The following is a 14,723-nucleotide window of genomic DNA, read 5'->3' as shown; positions in this document are numbered from 1 at the left end:
CACGTGGTGCATTCTTAAATATTACACACATTATTTAATTGTATTAGACGATAACACGATATCATTGATTGAACGATCTAACTACCCTCGCATCGCAGTAATACTGAACTAGGCCTAGCTTAGGCCTCGTGTTTTTGTGGAAAGCTAGATAGTCGTTATGTACCCGACAATCGGCTGCCTTTATATTTTCACCTGTTTTCAGTTTGCATTCAAAGGGTACATTGCTGCAGAGCCAACTGTCGGGGATATAGTACTGTACCTTCATATGACTACCCATACGTATACAACAGAAAAAAACGTCGCATGGACTTAGTGAAAAATGGAGATCTAAATGAAAAAAACGTTGCATTTCAGCAACATTTTACTTTCATTTTAGGCCTTCTTCAAAATACCTATGCCTGCAGCAGTTGATTTTTTTGCCGTAAAACCAAAATAGTTTCATCCATGCCGACTTTCCGGTCGGTTACCGTGAGCCCTGACTGAACTCTGCAGAAACTTCACATCGATCTTCGCATCGCGATGTAAAACAAAATGTCGGAAAACTTTTCTTTGACGCATGCGCATTTGCATAAATGTCTACACACACACACACAACACACAATAAAAAACATAGGAAATAGCAAAAGTGATTACAATAGTTCCTATTGCATTACATGCATAGGAACTAAAAACAAGTGTTTTTTGCGTGGAATCACGTATCGGGTGTGAATATCGTCGTGTTTTGTGTTCAGCAAACAGATGCATTACACACGCACCAGCAACTTAATGGTGTTCATCGTCATTGTTTCGAAAAATATATGTATTATTATTCCCATTGTTATGGGAAGAAATATGTATTTTATTTTATTTTATTTTATTTATTTCCAGGCAAGACAATACAGTACAATAGATAGGTGAAAAAAATGACAAAAACAAAAAGCCTGAGGATTACCTAAAAGCGAACTTAATCACTATCTAAAGGCTCTCCAAAACATTAAAAAGACAAACATGTGAATATCGTCGTGTTTTGTGTTCAGCAAACAGATGCATTACACACGCACCAGCAACTTAATGGTGTTCATCGTCATTGTTTCGAAAAATATATGTATTATTATTCCCATTGTTATGGGAAGAAATATGTATCATTATGAACAGAGTAATTCAAATAGAAATAGATATTTTCAGAATAATATATAAATTCTATGTTGTTACTACTTACTTTGAAGTAGGCTTATAGTGATACTACTGGAATTTAAGATTTCGCTGTTACGTTCAGCGCTTCTATTGGTCACCGCCACCAAAACTCCGATTTCAGAGTTTTTGCGTATACTATAGGCCTACTCAAAAACTCCCACGATTGAAGTTTCTGCGCCCGGCGCAAATACGTTTGGAAGATTATAGGGAGTGCTTGTTTAAATTAAAAATTAAAAATAGTAGCCCTGTTAGACGCATTCATCATTCGAGGAGAATCTCAACAATTTTAATTTGGCTGCAATATGACGTTTTGTGACGAATTCTGTTTAACAGTACAGTGCAAGAAAAATCATAATAAATCATGTGATTGCTACGAAATTAAGTTCATTTGTTCTTGAAGCTGTGGATGATATGACAAAGCCTTAAGGGTATTGTGTGTTAACCTTAAACTTGAAATCAGAACATTGTAGCCTAAGTGCTCTAAAGATAAGGCTATATATTATGCCTTGTTTGCAGAGGCCTACATTGGTTGGCCTACTAATTACAGTATGTGTATATAGGCCTAAATCACGTTTTGTTACTTAGCATCATAATCACGGATAGCCTAATTTCATTAACATCACTGATATTAATATATAACATAAATATATATATAATATATATACATATATATATACAGTATATATATATTGTTATATTAATAACAATAGGTATATCATTGTTTAAAATAATAAGTTTAGGGCGCAAAACCTCCGCAATTGGAGTGTTTGTACCGGGCACAGACACCCCAAATTTCGAGTTTTCGCGCATAGTACAAAAGAACTCCGAAATCGGAGGATTGATTAAAAGTTTTGTTCTCTATAGGGAGAACTTGTTTAATAATAATAGGTTTAGGGCGCATAACCCCCGAATCTGGAGTATTTGTGCCAGGAGCAGAAATTCCGATTTTGGAGTTTTTGCGTATAGTACGGTACGTAAAAACTTGGAAATCGGATGGTTGGCGCCTTGCGCAGACACTTCAAGATTGAAGTAAATTTATACATGGAATCTGCTAGGATAATAGGCTAATTATGAACATAGAGCAATGATACAACTGAAAGATCTGTATAACAATTGACAATTTAAAAAAAAAAGTACAGGGAAACTGTAACTTTGCTTACGATAAGAGCAGCTTAGCTCAGTCGGCTAATGTGGTGGTAGCCACTGTGTGTGCGCTGAATCGTGGAGACCTTAGTTCCTGGTTCAATTCCCATCGCTGCCCCTTCTTGTGTTTCAGCTAGAGGGCCGAAATACAAGTTACAATAGCGCTCCGTCTTTCGGATGAGACGTTTAAGCCGTTGGTCCCGTGTGCAATAATGGCCGATGTGCACGTTAAAAAACGCAGTACACTCTTCGAAAAATAGTAGGGGGTTGTCTCCCGGTGTACTGCCCAATCACCCTCAGAAGGACCCCACTGGTAATAAGTCTTCTAGACTTTCGTGGGCTATCCTGGGTGTTTACACCGAATAAATCCAATCCAATTCAATAAGGAGGAAGCGTGGATTGAAACACTTTTGAATCCAGTATTCTTTTTACCAAATAATGTACCGGTAACAGATTGTTCCCTGACAGATGTCAACACAAGATTCGTTAGGATGTTTTATAAGCCGCATAATCTGGTTGCTAGGCATGACTAGAAACCCCGTTTTTAATTATCTCAATGCTGTTGGACTGATGCTGATAATAAGGAAGCTTACATAAGCGTAAGAGACACGATTATGTATAATTGTCTGCAACATGGAGAAAGGCCTAATAATAATAATAGTAATAATAATAATAATAATAATAATAATAATAATAGTAATAATAATAATAATAATAATAATAATAATAATAATAATAATAATAATAATAATAATAATAATAATAATAATCGACTGATGTAGATTCATCTATCCAGGTTGACAATAATAAATATCAATTAAAACAAGTTCTTTTGTTTTCTGCTTTGTCCAGAGATATAAAGTTTTAATTGATATTTAATAATAATAATAATAATAATAATACTAATAATAATAATAATAATAATAATAATAATAATAATAATAGTAATAGCAATATAATAATAATATTTATAAAACGAATGTTTGCCCTCGTTTGTGTCCTAAAAACGAGACACACTAATCCTACTCTTTATGTTTGTCCTTTGCATCTGAAGGCTCATTCCCCATTGAGTAGGCCCTATTGTAAGTGCGCTATTGAATGAGGATATCAAATTGATAATGATAGATCACTATCGTATCCTCATTGTCATTCTTTTCTCTTGTTTTTTCGTGTATATTACGTTCAAAATTTATATAAATGCCTAATTATAGTATAACCACAAGACGGATAGTTATTTTCAAAAGTACCTTCATGGAGATTACCCATATTGTCGTTAAATGCTTAATTTGTATTCAATTCCACATTTTATTTAAACATTATAAACAAACATAAAAAAACTAGGAGTGTGTGTTAGGCCTATATTGAAATGTTGTGTGAAAAATGAGTTACTTCAATCGTATTTGAATTCCCAACGAATTTACAGCTAACCAGTTCGTTATGGCTTCTGCATGTACAGCAGAAGGTCATGGGTTGAGGTCCCGATAGGGGCATTTCCCGACTCGCAGATTCTTCTTCTTTGACGTTCAGAATTAATATTTATATATTATATCATTATCATTTTAAAACCAATATTGAAACGTAATGATGTATTTGTTATCAGCCTTTTATATGTATCCATGTTAGTATGCATGCATAATGTCAACTGGTGCTCGCCTAATACGATTTAATTACCCGTATGTTGAGCGAGCGTGCAATAAACGCAACTTGCAGCGTATAATATACTCATTGAAACATGGAGCTTGGAATAATAGCAAGAACCGTAATAGTCACCAACCTAGTTGTAAATTTGCAGTCCTAATTATTCACCGATTTACGGTATCACATATCGGCATCATTCTTACTAAAGTATCTATCGGCATCCACCACAGAACTACCTATAACTTAAATCATAAATAATATGATAATGATTACATGCCGTAATATATGCTCAAATGCATGAAACACAATTTTCAGTCAAGTTGTTAATTTTCTGTCCTAATTAATCTCCTATTATAGCTCGTCTTATATTAAAACCACCAATACTAGATTACCTATAACTCTGTTAAAGATGGTTATGGTTACAAATGTAGTAATTGTGTGTACTGCAGCAATACGGTACAAAATGAATGACACATTTGGAATACTTCGTCAGTATCGCTTGTAAATTTAATCGATTTGACATCTGCTATTAATAGTAGCATGTCTAAAGGTACTTTTTGTTTTATTTTATAAACAGGTGTATATGGACATAAGTAACCATTTCTCTTTCCTGCTAAACATGGTCATCTTCAATTCAGAACCCCTCGTTTTTTGTTTACTTCTGTTATTCTTCCTCAGTATATATGCATTCGCATGACGTGACTTTCAGATCTGTTTAACGTGTATTATTTTGAGGCTTCATATTGTATTTTGTTTGATCTGTGTAAACATTGAATGGACTTTAAGAAAAAATAACACTTAATGACTGATGCAGCCATAACTATTTGAGTTGAACAATGCCCGATGCCTAAGTTATTGCTGATGCTTTGCTATTAAATTATTGATTAATATCTTTAAAATAATGTATTTATAACATTCAGAAAACACAGAGATACAACTAGTTTGGTGTGAATGCCTTTATTTTTGTTTATAAATACGTTTGCATGTGGGACCTAACTATATTATCGTTGTTTAACTTTCATTTTTGATTGAACCAAAATAACATCGGCATTTACCCGGACGTTTCGATTACAATCGGCGATCTTTTTCAACACTCTTAACACAGTTACTACAGTATTAAACAACAAAGGAGCAGACGGGGCCCAGACCAACATCAGCGCATCGGACTGATGATTTCATGACCACACTGAATACCGTAACAACACGGTAAGTTGAAAAAGATCGCCGGTTATGATCAAAACTTCCAGGTAAATGCCGATCATTATCATTATTATTATTATTAATTTATGCCCTATGTACGTAGGCTATTATAGTAATAAGCAATTAGTAAAGTTGCGTATCATACATTAGTAAGCAATTTTTCGGGTTCTAATCAACCCTGTTTTACGAAAGTCACTTTTCAATTACCACTTATCACTTGGCCTAGTGTGTCCGCACGCGTCGTAGAATTCATCGCGGTGCGCGATACCTACTCTTTACAAGTTGTTTTTAACTTTTGCACAACCGTAAAAACGATCTGTCTCTTATACACATCTAGATGTGTATAAGAGACAGGAGATACAACTAGTTTGGTGTGAATGCCTTTATTTTTGTTTATAAATACGTTTGCATGTGGGACCTAACTATATTATCGTTGTTTAACTTTCATTTTTGATTGAACCAAAATAACATCGGCATTTACCCGGACGTTTCGATTACAATCGGCGATCTTTTTCAACACTCTTAACACAGTTACTACAGTATTAAACAACAAAGGAGCAGACGGGGCCCAGACCAACATCAGCGCATCGGACTGATGATTTCATGACCACACTGAATACCGTAACAACACGGTAAGTTGAAAAAGATCGCCGGTTATGATCAAAACGTCCAGGTAAATGCCGATCATTATCATTATTATTATTTTTATTAATTTATGCCCTATGTACGTAGGCTATTATAGTAATAAGCAATTAGTAAAGTTGCGCATCATACATTAGTAAGTAATTTTTCGGGTTCTAATCAACCCTGTTTTACGAAAGTCACTTTTCAATTACCACTTATCACTTGGCCTAGTGTGTCCGCACGCGTCGTAGAATTCATCGCGGTGCGCGATACCTACTCTTTACAAGTTGTTTTTAACTTTTGCACAACCGTAAAAACGATCAAGCAAACCATGCAGCACGGTTGGGAATAGGAAAGTAACATTAAGTAGTCACATTGATGTCACGATTCACTCATAATAACTATTATTGGTATCCTTCACATCCAACAGCAAGTAGGCCTACACCCGCCACTTACAGGATATTAGTATCACTATACTATCATGTACATGTACGAAAACTAAGTAGATTAGTAAACACATAAGGTAAAAAAATAAATTACTATGACATAAAGAAAATAGAAATATAAACAAATCTCAAATCTTACCATTGTCAATCAAATATTCCTGTTTTTCAGAAAATTTGTCCCTGCATTTTTTGAAACACTGGTCCATAGCGCCCTCACTGATTACAAACTCGCGGTGAAGTTAGATGTTTGCGGATTTGTCTATTTGGTGAACAAATAATACCTTACGAAAACAGTATCTGGAAGTTACACGCTTTATGACATCACCAATCAGTAGACTCAATCGATAGTCAAGAAATTGCAAACGGTTGATATCCTTTCAATACACGTCTTTGTAGATTTACAGTAACTGGAAATAGATGGAATTAAAATAAGCTAATCCAATGTGTTAGTGAGCATATGCTAAACGAATCGAAACTTTACAAAGCCTGATAGAATTTTGTTTATGTAACTGTAGTTGAATGATCTGGCAAAGTATTTGATACGGACTTTTTTGTGTGTTTAATTTCAAACCCATTTATATTTACATATTTCTATGGACGAACGTTATTGGAACTGTAGCGCACACATTTACAAAACGAAACCAACCGTCATGACCTTGATGGAAAGATTCAAGAAACTGAAGACTACTCATTGCAACATCTGCAGACGATGGGGAAGCAATGAAGCGGAAATTCTACTTGAAAATTGATGAGCACACGCTTAAGTATATTGCTGGTTGATATCCATCATATTGTGGTCTGTTGTTTCGGAAATGACTGGAGTGTACTCCTTCAACCATTACAAACGATATGTGACGTTAACTACGCTCAAAATATTATTGTCACTCAAAAATATTGAGAAAGTATTTTTTTAAAGATAACAAATTTAAACGTAAATCACAAAGTTAGTAACTTTCACTAAGTCAAAAAAACACACAAATTTTTTTTTTAATAGTATTGACGTAATTTTGGGGAGGATTTTTTTTCTTGTTTAAATTAGCAGCTGAAGATTTAAATCTATTGGAGTAAAGTGCCGTAAGTAATTCATTTTTTACTTAAGTTTATTAGATTTAGCGCCTACGTAAGTACTAATTTTAAGAACACACAGAAACACACACTTTCACCAGCGAGCTTGTAAATTGCGCATTACTAATACTATAGATACAGTACATGTATTAGGCCTAACGATCTTATGTACTCCGCAAAGTTGGTCAAGAATAGAAAATTAATTCTCATGGGCGTGTATGTAATCGGGTAATCACTGTGTGTTAATTAAACATTAAGATTTGTTTAAATCATTACATTGGATACGTTTATACATCAGTGGAGCTTTACGATCCTCGTTAGACACTGCCACCATCCGTGACAGATACATGTGAGGCCAAAAAAGTAGTCGTGTTGGCCACGCAGTGACATTGCAAATACCAGATTTATTGTTATTTTCTTTTTGGTTCCTATGCTTTCAAGTGAAGGAACCTTCGTGTATGTATGTGTGTATGTATGTGGCATGTATGTTACGCTGTTTTTTGGTAAACAGGCAAAATTGGATATGACGTCGTGCCCTATTCATTAATTTTCTATTTTGACAAATATTGAAGCCATAACTAATGAAAGACAATACCCCCTACCCTTGAAGAGACTAGTAAACACTATGATAGGAGGAAAACATTTATGGAATGTTGTTTACTTTCGTTGTCCAACTAACTGTCTTAAATGTGATGGATTAGACTCTAGGGACTTTCCTGGGTAGTTGGACAGAAAACTTTATCTACACCCCAAAAACCTTCAATTTTATACTGTGGTTTGGATAAGGGTCTACAGATACAGCATAGAATTGTGTTGTGGTTTGATAAAAACAAACTTGATACTTGACAGGATACTGTAATCCTTTTGCAGCTTTTATCGGAAGCTAGACTATACAGTACGGTATAGTGAAACCATTGTTGGCTCCGACCCATACGGTAGTTAATGTAGGGCACCCCCTCCCCGCACCACCACCGGACAGGTCATGTCCCCCTCCCCCTATCAAGCAGAGCTCGTCGGGCATTTAGACTAAAACAAATATAAAAATAGGCCAAGCCAACACATGTCTGTCACAGTCTGAGTGTCATTTCTGGCCATCCAGAGGGAACACCCTCACAAAATCTTCCACAAGCTCCAGCCTACGAGCTCTAGTCCACCTTGGCCCCAGAAAATATATCCTACAGCCGCCACAGCTACTTGCCTACACCTTTATATCATTAGCACTAAACAAGCAGAACAAAACAAACCTGATGCTAATATTAATAATAAAATAATAATAATAATAATAATAATAATAATAATAATAATAATAATAATAATAATTATTATTATTATTATTATTATTATTATTATTATTATTATTATTATTATTATTATTATTATTATTATTATTATTATTATTACTATTATTTTGGCTTAAATAGCGCATTATTCTAAAGCCTTGATGTGCTTAACAATAAAAATAGAACTGCCGGATTAACACTTGAGGTCTCCCTGATTTTATTTGTTGGTCAACCTGGTCATCGCAAATACAGTACTGCAATATTTCACGAATGCCCGCATAGGAACCTTCGGCCTCGCAGAGGTCTGTTTTTTTTTGTTTTTTTTTTTGTTTTTTTTTTTGTTTTTGTTTGTTTGTTTTTTTTTTTTTGCTGAAGCCGAGAACTAATTGTAGAATTCACGGTCAACGATCACTCGCCACATTTATCGCGGGTTGTTTAAAAAAAAAACCACTGAGTAAAATCCATATTTTTTGGTAATTTAATTTAAGTTTTAAAAAAATACAAGTATGTCTCCAGCTAAGAAAAAAAGTCTTTAAAATACATGTTAGGTCAGTCGGACTTGTGAAAACCAAACCTTTTCGGAATTTATCGCGTAAATTCTGTTATGTTGTTAGAAAGCCGTTAATCATTAATATTGTCAAACGTATCAACTGAACATTTCTTAAAAGCCCATTAACATTTGCTACCGGACACATCACTATTGTTAAAGCTCTCTAAATTGATATCTTACTGCCATATCTTAATTTTCAACAAACTTTCTAATTTCAGAGAGAGTGCGTAGTTGAGATTGTACACGCTGATCCATTGAGTTAACCAGTAAGGACTATTGACACGTGCAAATGAACATAGAATTCGGTTGAATAAATCAAAGTTAATATTATTTTGTTGGTAAGCCAGAACGATATTACATTTATTTATATTCTTCCCTTTTCCATTCTCTCTGTTTTAGAACATAATGAATGTCTAATTGGTTTTTTATTCCTGTTGGAAGTGTTACTTGATCCTTGCGTGATAGTTATTATTTTTCGATTCCCACCAAAATCACTTTCGAAATTTTTTTCACAAGTATTTTGGGACGTACTGAGTATTTGGTACGATAACACGTCAGGTAGGGCAAAACATCACTCCTATGATAATTATTTTCCTGACGCAAACGCACATCGAAATAGAATTTGCTGTACCCGTTGCTGCTTTGGGATCGAATTCAACACTGGTCACTAAGCGCAATCTCGGTGGTCTAATGGTTATGACGCCAGGCTAGTTTTCTGGAGGTCGTTGATTCGATTCCTACCGGAATCACTTGCTAATTTATTTTTCACAAGTATTTGGGGACGTACTGAGTATTCGGTAGTATAACACGTCAGGTAGGGAAAAACATCACTCCTATGATATTTTCCTGACGCAAACTCACATCGAAATATCATTTGCAGTACCCACTGCTACTTGGGGATCGAATTCAACACTTGTCACTATAGCACAAACTCGGTAATCTAGTGGTTGTGGCGCCAGGCCTGTTGTCTTGAGGTCGTGGGTTCGATCCTACTAGAATCACTTGCATTTTTTTTTTTCACAAGTATTTGGGGATGTACTGATTATTCGGTAGGATAACACGTCAGAGGACAAATACGCTAGGTCACCCTCTTAAAAAAAATCAATTTTTCAATCATCATTAACATTGCCATCGTCATCAGCACTGTCATCATCATCCGTCATCACAATCACTACCAATTATCATCCTCTTCAATATCATTATTTAAATCAGAATATACAGTCGAACCTACAGACGTTTCGTTGATTATCAATCCACATTCTCAAATGTTGAAATTCTTGAAGTAGGATAATATTAATAATATTGTTTTTGTTTACATTATAAACAGTGTTACATATATTTTACTAGGCTCATACACCATATAATTTTACAACTAATATTATTATCATCATTACTGTTATTCAGTAAAGATTATAAGAGGAATACACCATTACTAACGTCATAAATATGTTGCTAATAATAAAGCTGCATATTAATAGCTTCTAATGAACTCCTCGCACAGTAATTCGGTAGGCCAATAACTATATAACGACCCGTTAGTCATTGTTATTCAAATAAATAAAAAATATAACATTCCTTATAATCCAAGTTAGCATATACAGAATATCAAAGTATGCTTGCTTGTCTGCTAGTAAAACCAATAACAATAATTAGGCCTACACAAAAAATTGTAATAATTAGTGTAACTCGTCGGATTCAAAAAAAGTTAACAGTGATAATGTATAATAGAGTGTGTTCTGTCAAAAATGGCACGGTGATTAGTAACTGTAAGAAAATCTTACCCTTTATAAATTTAACGGCATCCACGGCTTGACTGCAGAAGAAATAAACGTACCTCGAACGTATTTGACGGTTTTATTCCTTGATCTTTCGGATATAGGTGGACACGTGCAGGTTGCCCCAGGATACTGAGAATAGCGTGTCTGAAACAACGATATAGATCATAATTCAAAAACGAAGCCTTCGATGGCCTAATAGTTAAAATCCAATATTGTCGGATCAGAGTCTTCGCGGGCTTATACTTCTTCACGGAAACATAATACAACCCAAGTGAACAGTCTGTATTGTCTACAGCTGCCCAAGTAATTTCCACACACGTCTTGCTGACTGCCAACTTTGTTATTGGTTAATGCAGTGCGCAGATGCATGCGCAGACGCATTCCCATTTCATTAGTTATAATTCGGTGCGATAAATATCGTGAAAATTCTGACATAAACCCCTTTGTGTCATAATTTTTGTTTTCAAACTACATTTAATGATCTGATTTTGTTAAGCCTTAATACATTTGAAGGATTCCGTGACATTTATTGTTTTTATTACAAAGATCAAGTTTATGCAATTTGTATTATATTATTATCATTATAGATGTAACTTCTTCATTATTATCATCTTTATGAATGTTATTATTGATAAGCCTATTACCATAATGACAATCATTAGGCCCTATGTTATTGAGTTAGTAATTTTTATTACACACATCTTGCTATAAATAGTTATTATTATCATTATTATAATCGTTATCGTCCATCATCATTATCATTGTAATTCCTATCGTTATCATTGTCGTGCCATCATCATCGTAGTTATCATCATTATCATGACCACCATCATCCTTATCAATATTATTATTTTATTTCTATTTATGTCAATCCACGTAATAAATAAATATGCGCCTTAATCCCTAAACTACTCATGACTTGGGAATATTTTCTGTTCTCGGTAAATCTCATGATTTTGCAAACATTTAACATCCATCAAGCTCACCTTTGTACGTGTAAGAATAATATCCATATATTGACACATTGTGACTATAGGGATTTTAAATATAAATTACTATTGAATAGGCTATGTTCATAGTAAACAGGATTGTTTGAAAGTCAGATTGTCCTTATAACTATGTAAATTGATGAATGAAGAGCATTTGTGTCATGAGATGAAATGTAGAAAAGAGAAGAAGTGCTTTATAATTCAATCGAAAAGATGCCTATGTCTCGAGGCCATTATGATGTGATTCATCACAGTAAATATCGGCTATGGATAAATTTAGTTTTACTGAAAGTAGGCGCAGTGTTGGTTTATTTTATACGGCCAATTAAGTACTCAATGAGGGCTCATAGAGCATGTGTTATTCGCTTGAAATTGCGTCATGTGATCACCTTTTATCAGCTAATAAATGACAATTAGTACCGTATTGAACGAAACTTGAACTAAAACTCGTAAAAATATTATAAAAGTTCAAGTTTAAGGAAAGTAACTGTCCATGTCTTTATGTCTCGCATGGAGTCGATTAACCTGTCCATATTTGCGATTAAATCATCGAGTTTAGCCAAAGTCAAGTACATTTTAGCCCAAAATTAGGATTATTATGTACGGTATAGTTTATTCACGGACCCTAAATTACCAATCGTGCTTGTGGAAATTAAAGATTCAAAGTTTTTACTACAGCAGCTCCGGCGTCCTTTCAATCCATGGTGTTATTGAACCTAAGACCGGGTATTTCCTGCGTGCCATCGCCATAGTAAAACTAGTGCTGGATGTCAACGGTATTAATACGGACTAAGACTCGTCACGCGGTATCCTCTGAGGGTATGGAAGGATTATTACAAAAATAGATTTTAATCCAAAAAGGATTAGTTTAACGCCGTATCCTATATGCGGTAACGAGGTACCATAACGATGCAACATACTGAGCCTCCACAGTGTCTACGTCTCGAGGACTAGTTCAAAATCACATGTTCTATTTCGCTTGATGGGATTATAAATACCATAATGATCACCACCGCGTATATATAAATTATTGACAAATTCAAACACCAAGGTTAATTTTACTAAAGCCATTGCCCCTTGTTCTAAAAATATACATTTTGGTGATTGTCGATTATCTTTATCGCATTTCGAAGTCTTCCCTGTAATGTCTTGCATGATTGTGTCGTATGGATATCTTCCTGTTTAAACTACAATAGATATACAATCTCTGTGGCCTCTTGTAAATCAAAACTTTTCTTATATATTACGGATCAATGAACTAAAAGTATTAACATTTTAGACTACGTGTCAGGCCTTACTGAGTAAATGAAAGAAAAACAGAATCTTTAAACAGTTGAAGACAGTTTAACCGACGAAGAGAACGAGACCGTCATAACTAGTAGTTTAGGTTCTGAAACTAAGTAGACATGTTTCATTTGGCTCTACTACAGTTATTGTTATTAGAGTTTAAAGATACAACCTCAGCTCTGTATACCAATCTGTATTATAAATTTAATGGACGTAGATTTTTTTTTAATTGCCTGACTAAAATATTTTGTCTTTGTATTTTTTTTTTGTTCTTGTTTTTTAGTATTGATTTGAATAAAGATAAGTGATTAAATGCACTTTTTGTACAGCAACTGAAAAAAAATGTTCACCGTAATCATGCGAATAAGCGCCCCGTTTGAATAAGCGCCTAAAAAAATCAACCATACAATACAGTACAGAACATTACCAACTTAATTTTCTGCATCAATTCGCATGCATCTTAGCATTGTTGGTCGGTCAGTCCATCTATCCATATGTCGGTCTATGCTCTATAAGTCTTCATTAAGTTTAACATGGTTTTCAGTTTTGATGCATCTTTAGAACGTCGTTCTTGATTTATTGATACTCTTTTTGGATTAAGAACTACAGTATTTAATATCTAAAAATTAAAATACTGTATGGCCATTTAAAAAAAAAACTGACCTCATCACTCTCGTATTTAAGAAAGAAACCCTGCAATGATCCTGCTAATCTGAATTGGCAGAAGGCCAACACGCTTCTACCATCACCAACACCACCACTAATTCATCTGCTGTTGTGTAAATACCCCAAACATTTATGAGCCATGCTCTCTCGACGATTGCATTTTCTTCACCAAAACCATTCGTTTATCTTTGAATAAAAAAAAAAGTGACCCTTGAATTTTCCAATTTCCCATAAGCACCCCTTCAATTTTCATCTATTTCCATAAGCGCCCCCTCAATTTCCACTCTGTTTTCATAAGCGTCCCGTTTGAATAAACGCCCCTCAAAAAGAGCCAAAAATATTTTAAGCGCCCGGGCGCTTATTCGCGCGAGTACAGTAACCAGATGAAGGATTGTTGAGGCATGTGTACGAGCGAGGTTGTTGTATGGAACGCAGGCATGGTACCTATTGGTAAGAAGAGTTAAAGGAACTGAAATCATGTTGGTACTCAATGTTGAGGAGGATGGTTAGAGTAAGGTTTAAAAGGAAGGGATATCATTGAGAAACAAGAAAGCACTACACAAGATTACAGTCTCATTTATAGCAATACTGAATATTATTAGTTCAGTTTCACTACACAACTTTTTAAATGTACAATACCTAAGATTTGTTGGACACATATGCAGGGGACCAAATACATCCATAACGGGAAAAAAATTATGTTTGCTACAGCAAATAAACCATACTACTGAGACCCATGGATTAAAATTGGAAAGATGTTAGGAATAGATGCTAACCAGGCAAAAGCACCAACTCAATCAAGGGAAACTTTCAACAATCTTCTAGTAACAGTTTGTCTTGGACCCTAAACGATTGAATTCAAGTGATGACAGATGGAGGAATAC

The 14,723-nt window shown here is 34.6% G+C and overlaps 1 protein-coding gene across 1 annotated transcript in view; it reads right to left on the bottom strand.

Moving 5' to 3' along the window:
• The window catches only part of LOC117106787 (corticotropin-releasing factor receptor 2-like), a 21,934-nt gene extending 10,750 nt beyond the window's left edge, over nt 1-11,184 (bottom strand). Inside the window, exons 1-2 of the mRNA XM_033248230.1 lie at nt 10,901-11,184; nt 6,364-6,631 (exon numbers count right to left, since the gene is read on the bottom strand). Of these exons, the coding sequence (XP_033104121.1) occupies nt 6,364-6,430 (67 nt within the window). The 5' untranslated portion in view covers nt 6,431-6,631; nt 10,901-11,184. The remainder of the gene's footprint in view (nt 1-6,363; nt 6,632-10,900) is intronic.
• Nucleotides 11,185-14,723: the final 3,539 nt, after the last annotated feature.

Source organism: Anneissia japonica, unplaced genomic scaffold (assembly GCF_011630105.1).
Source record: "Anneissia japonica isolate Jap-2015-1 unplaced genomic scaffold, ASM1163010v1 scaffold2471_len1564793_cov202, whole genome shotgun sequence".
Taxonomy (NCBI): domain Eukaryota; kingdom Metazoa; phylum Echinodermata; class Crinoidea; order Comatulida; family Comatulidae; genus Anneissia; species Anneissia japonica.
Note: the sequence above shows the minus strand (reverse complement) of the source record. Positions and strands in the feature narration are given on the sequence as shown.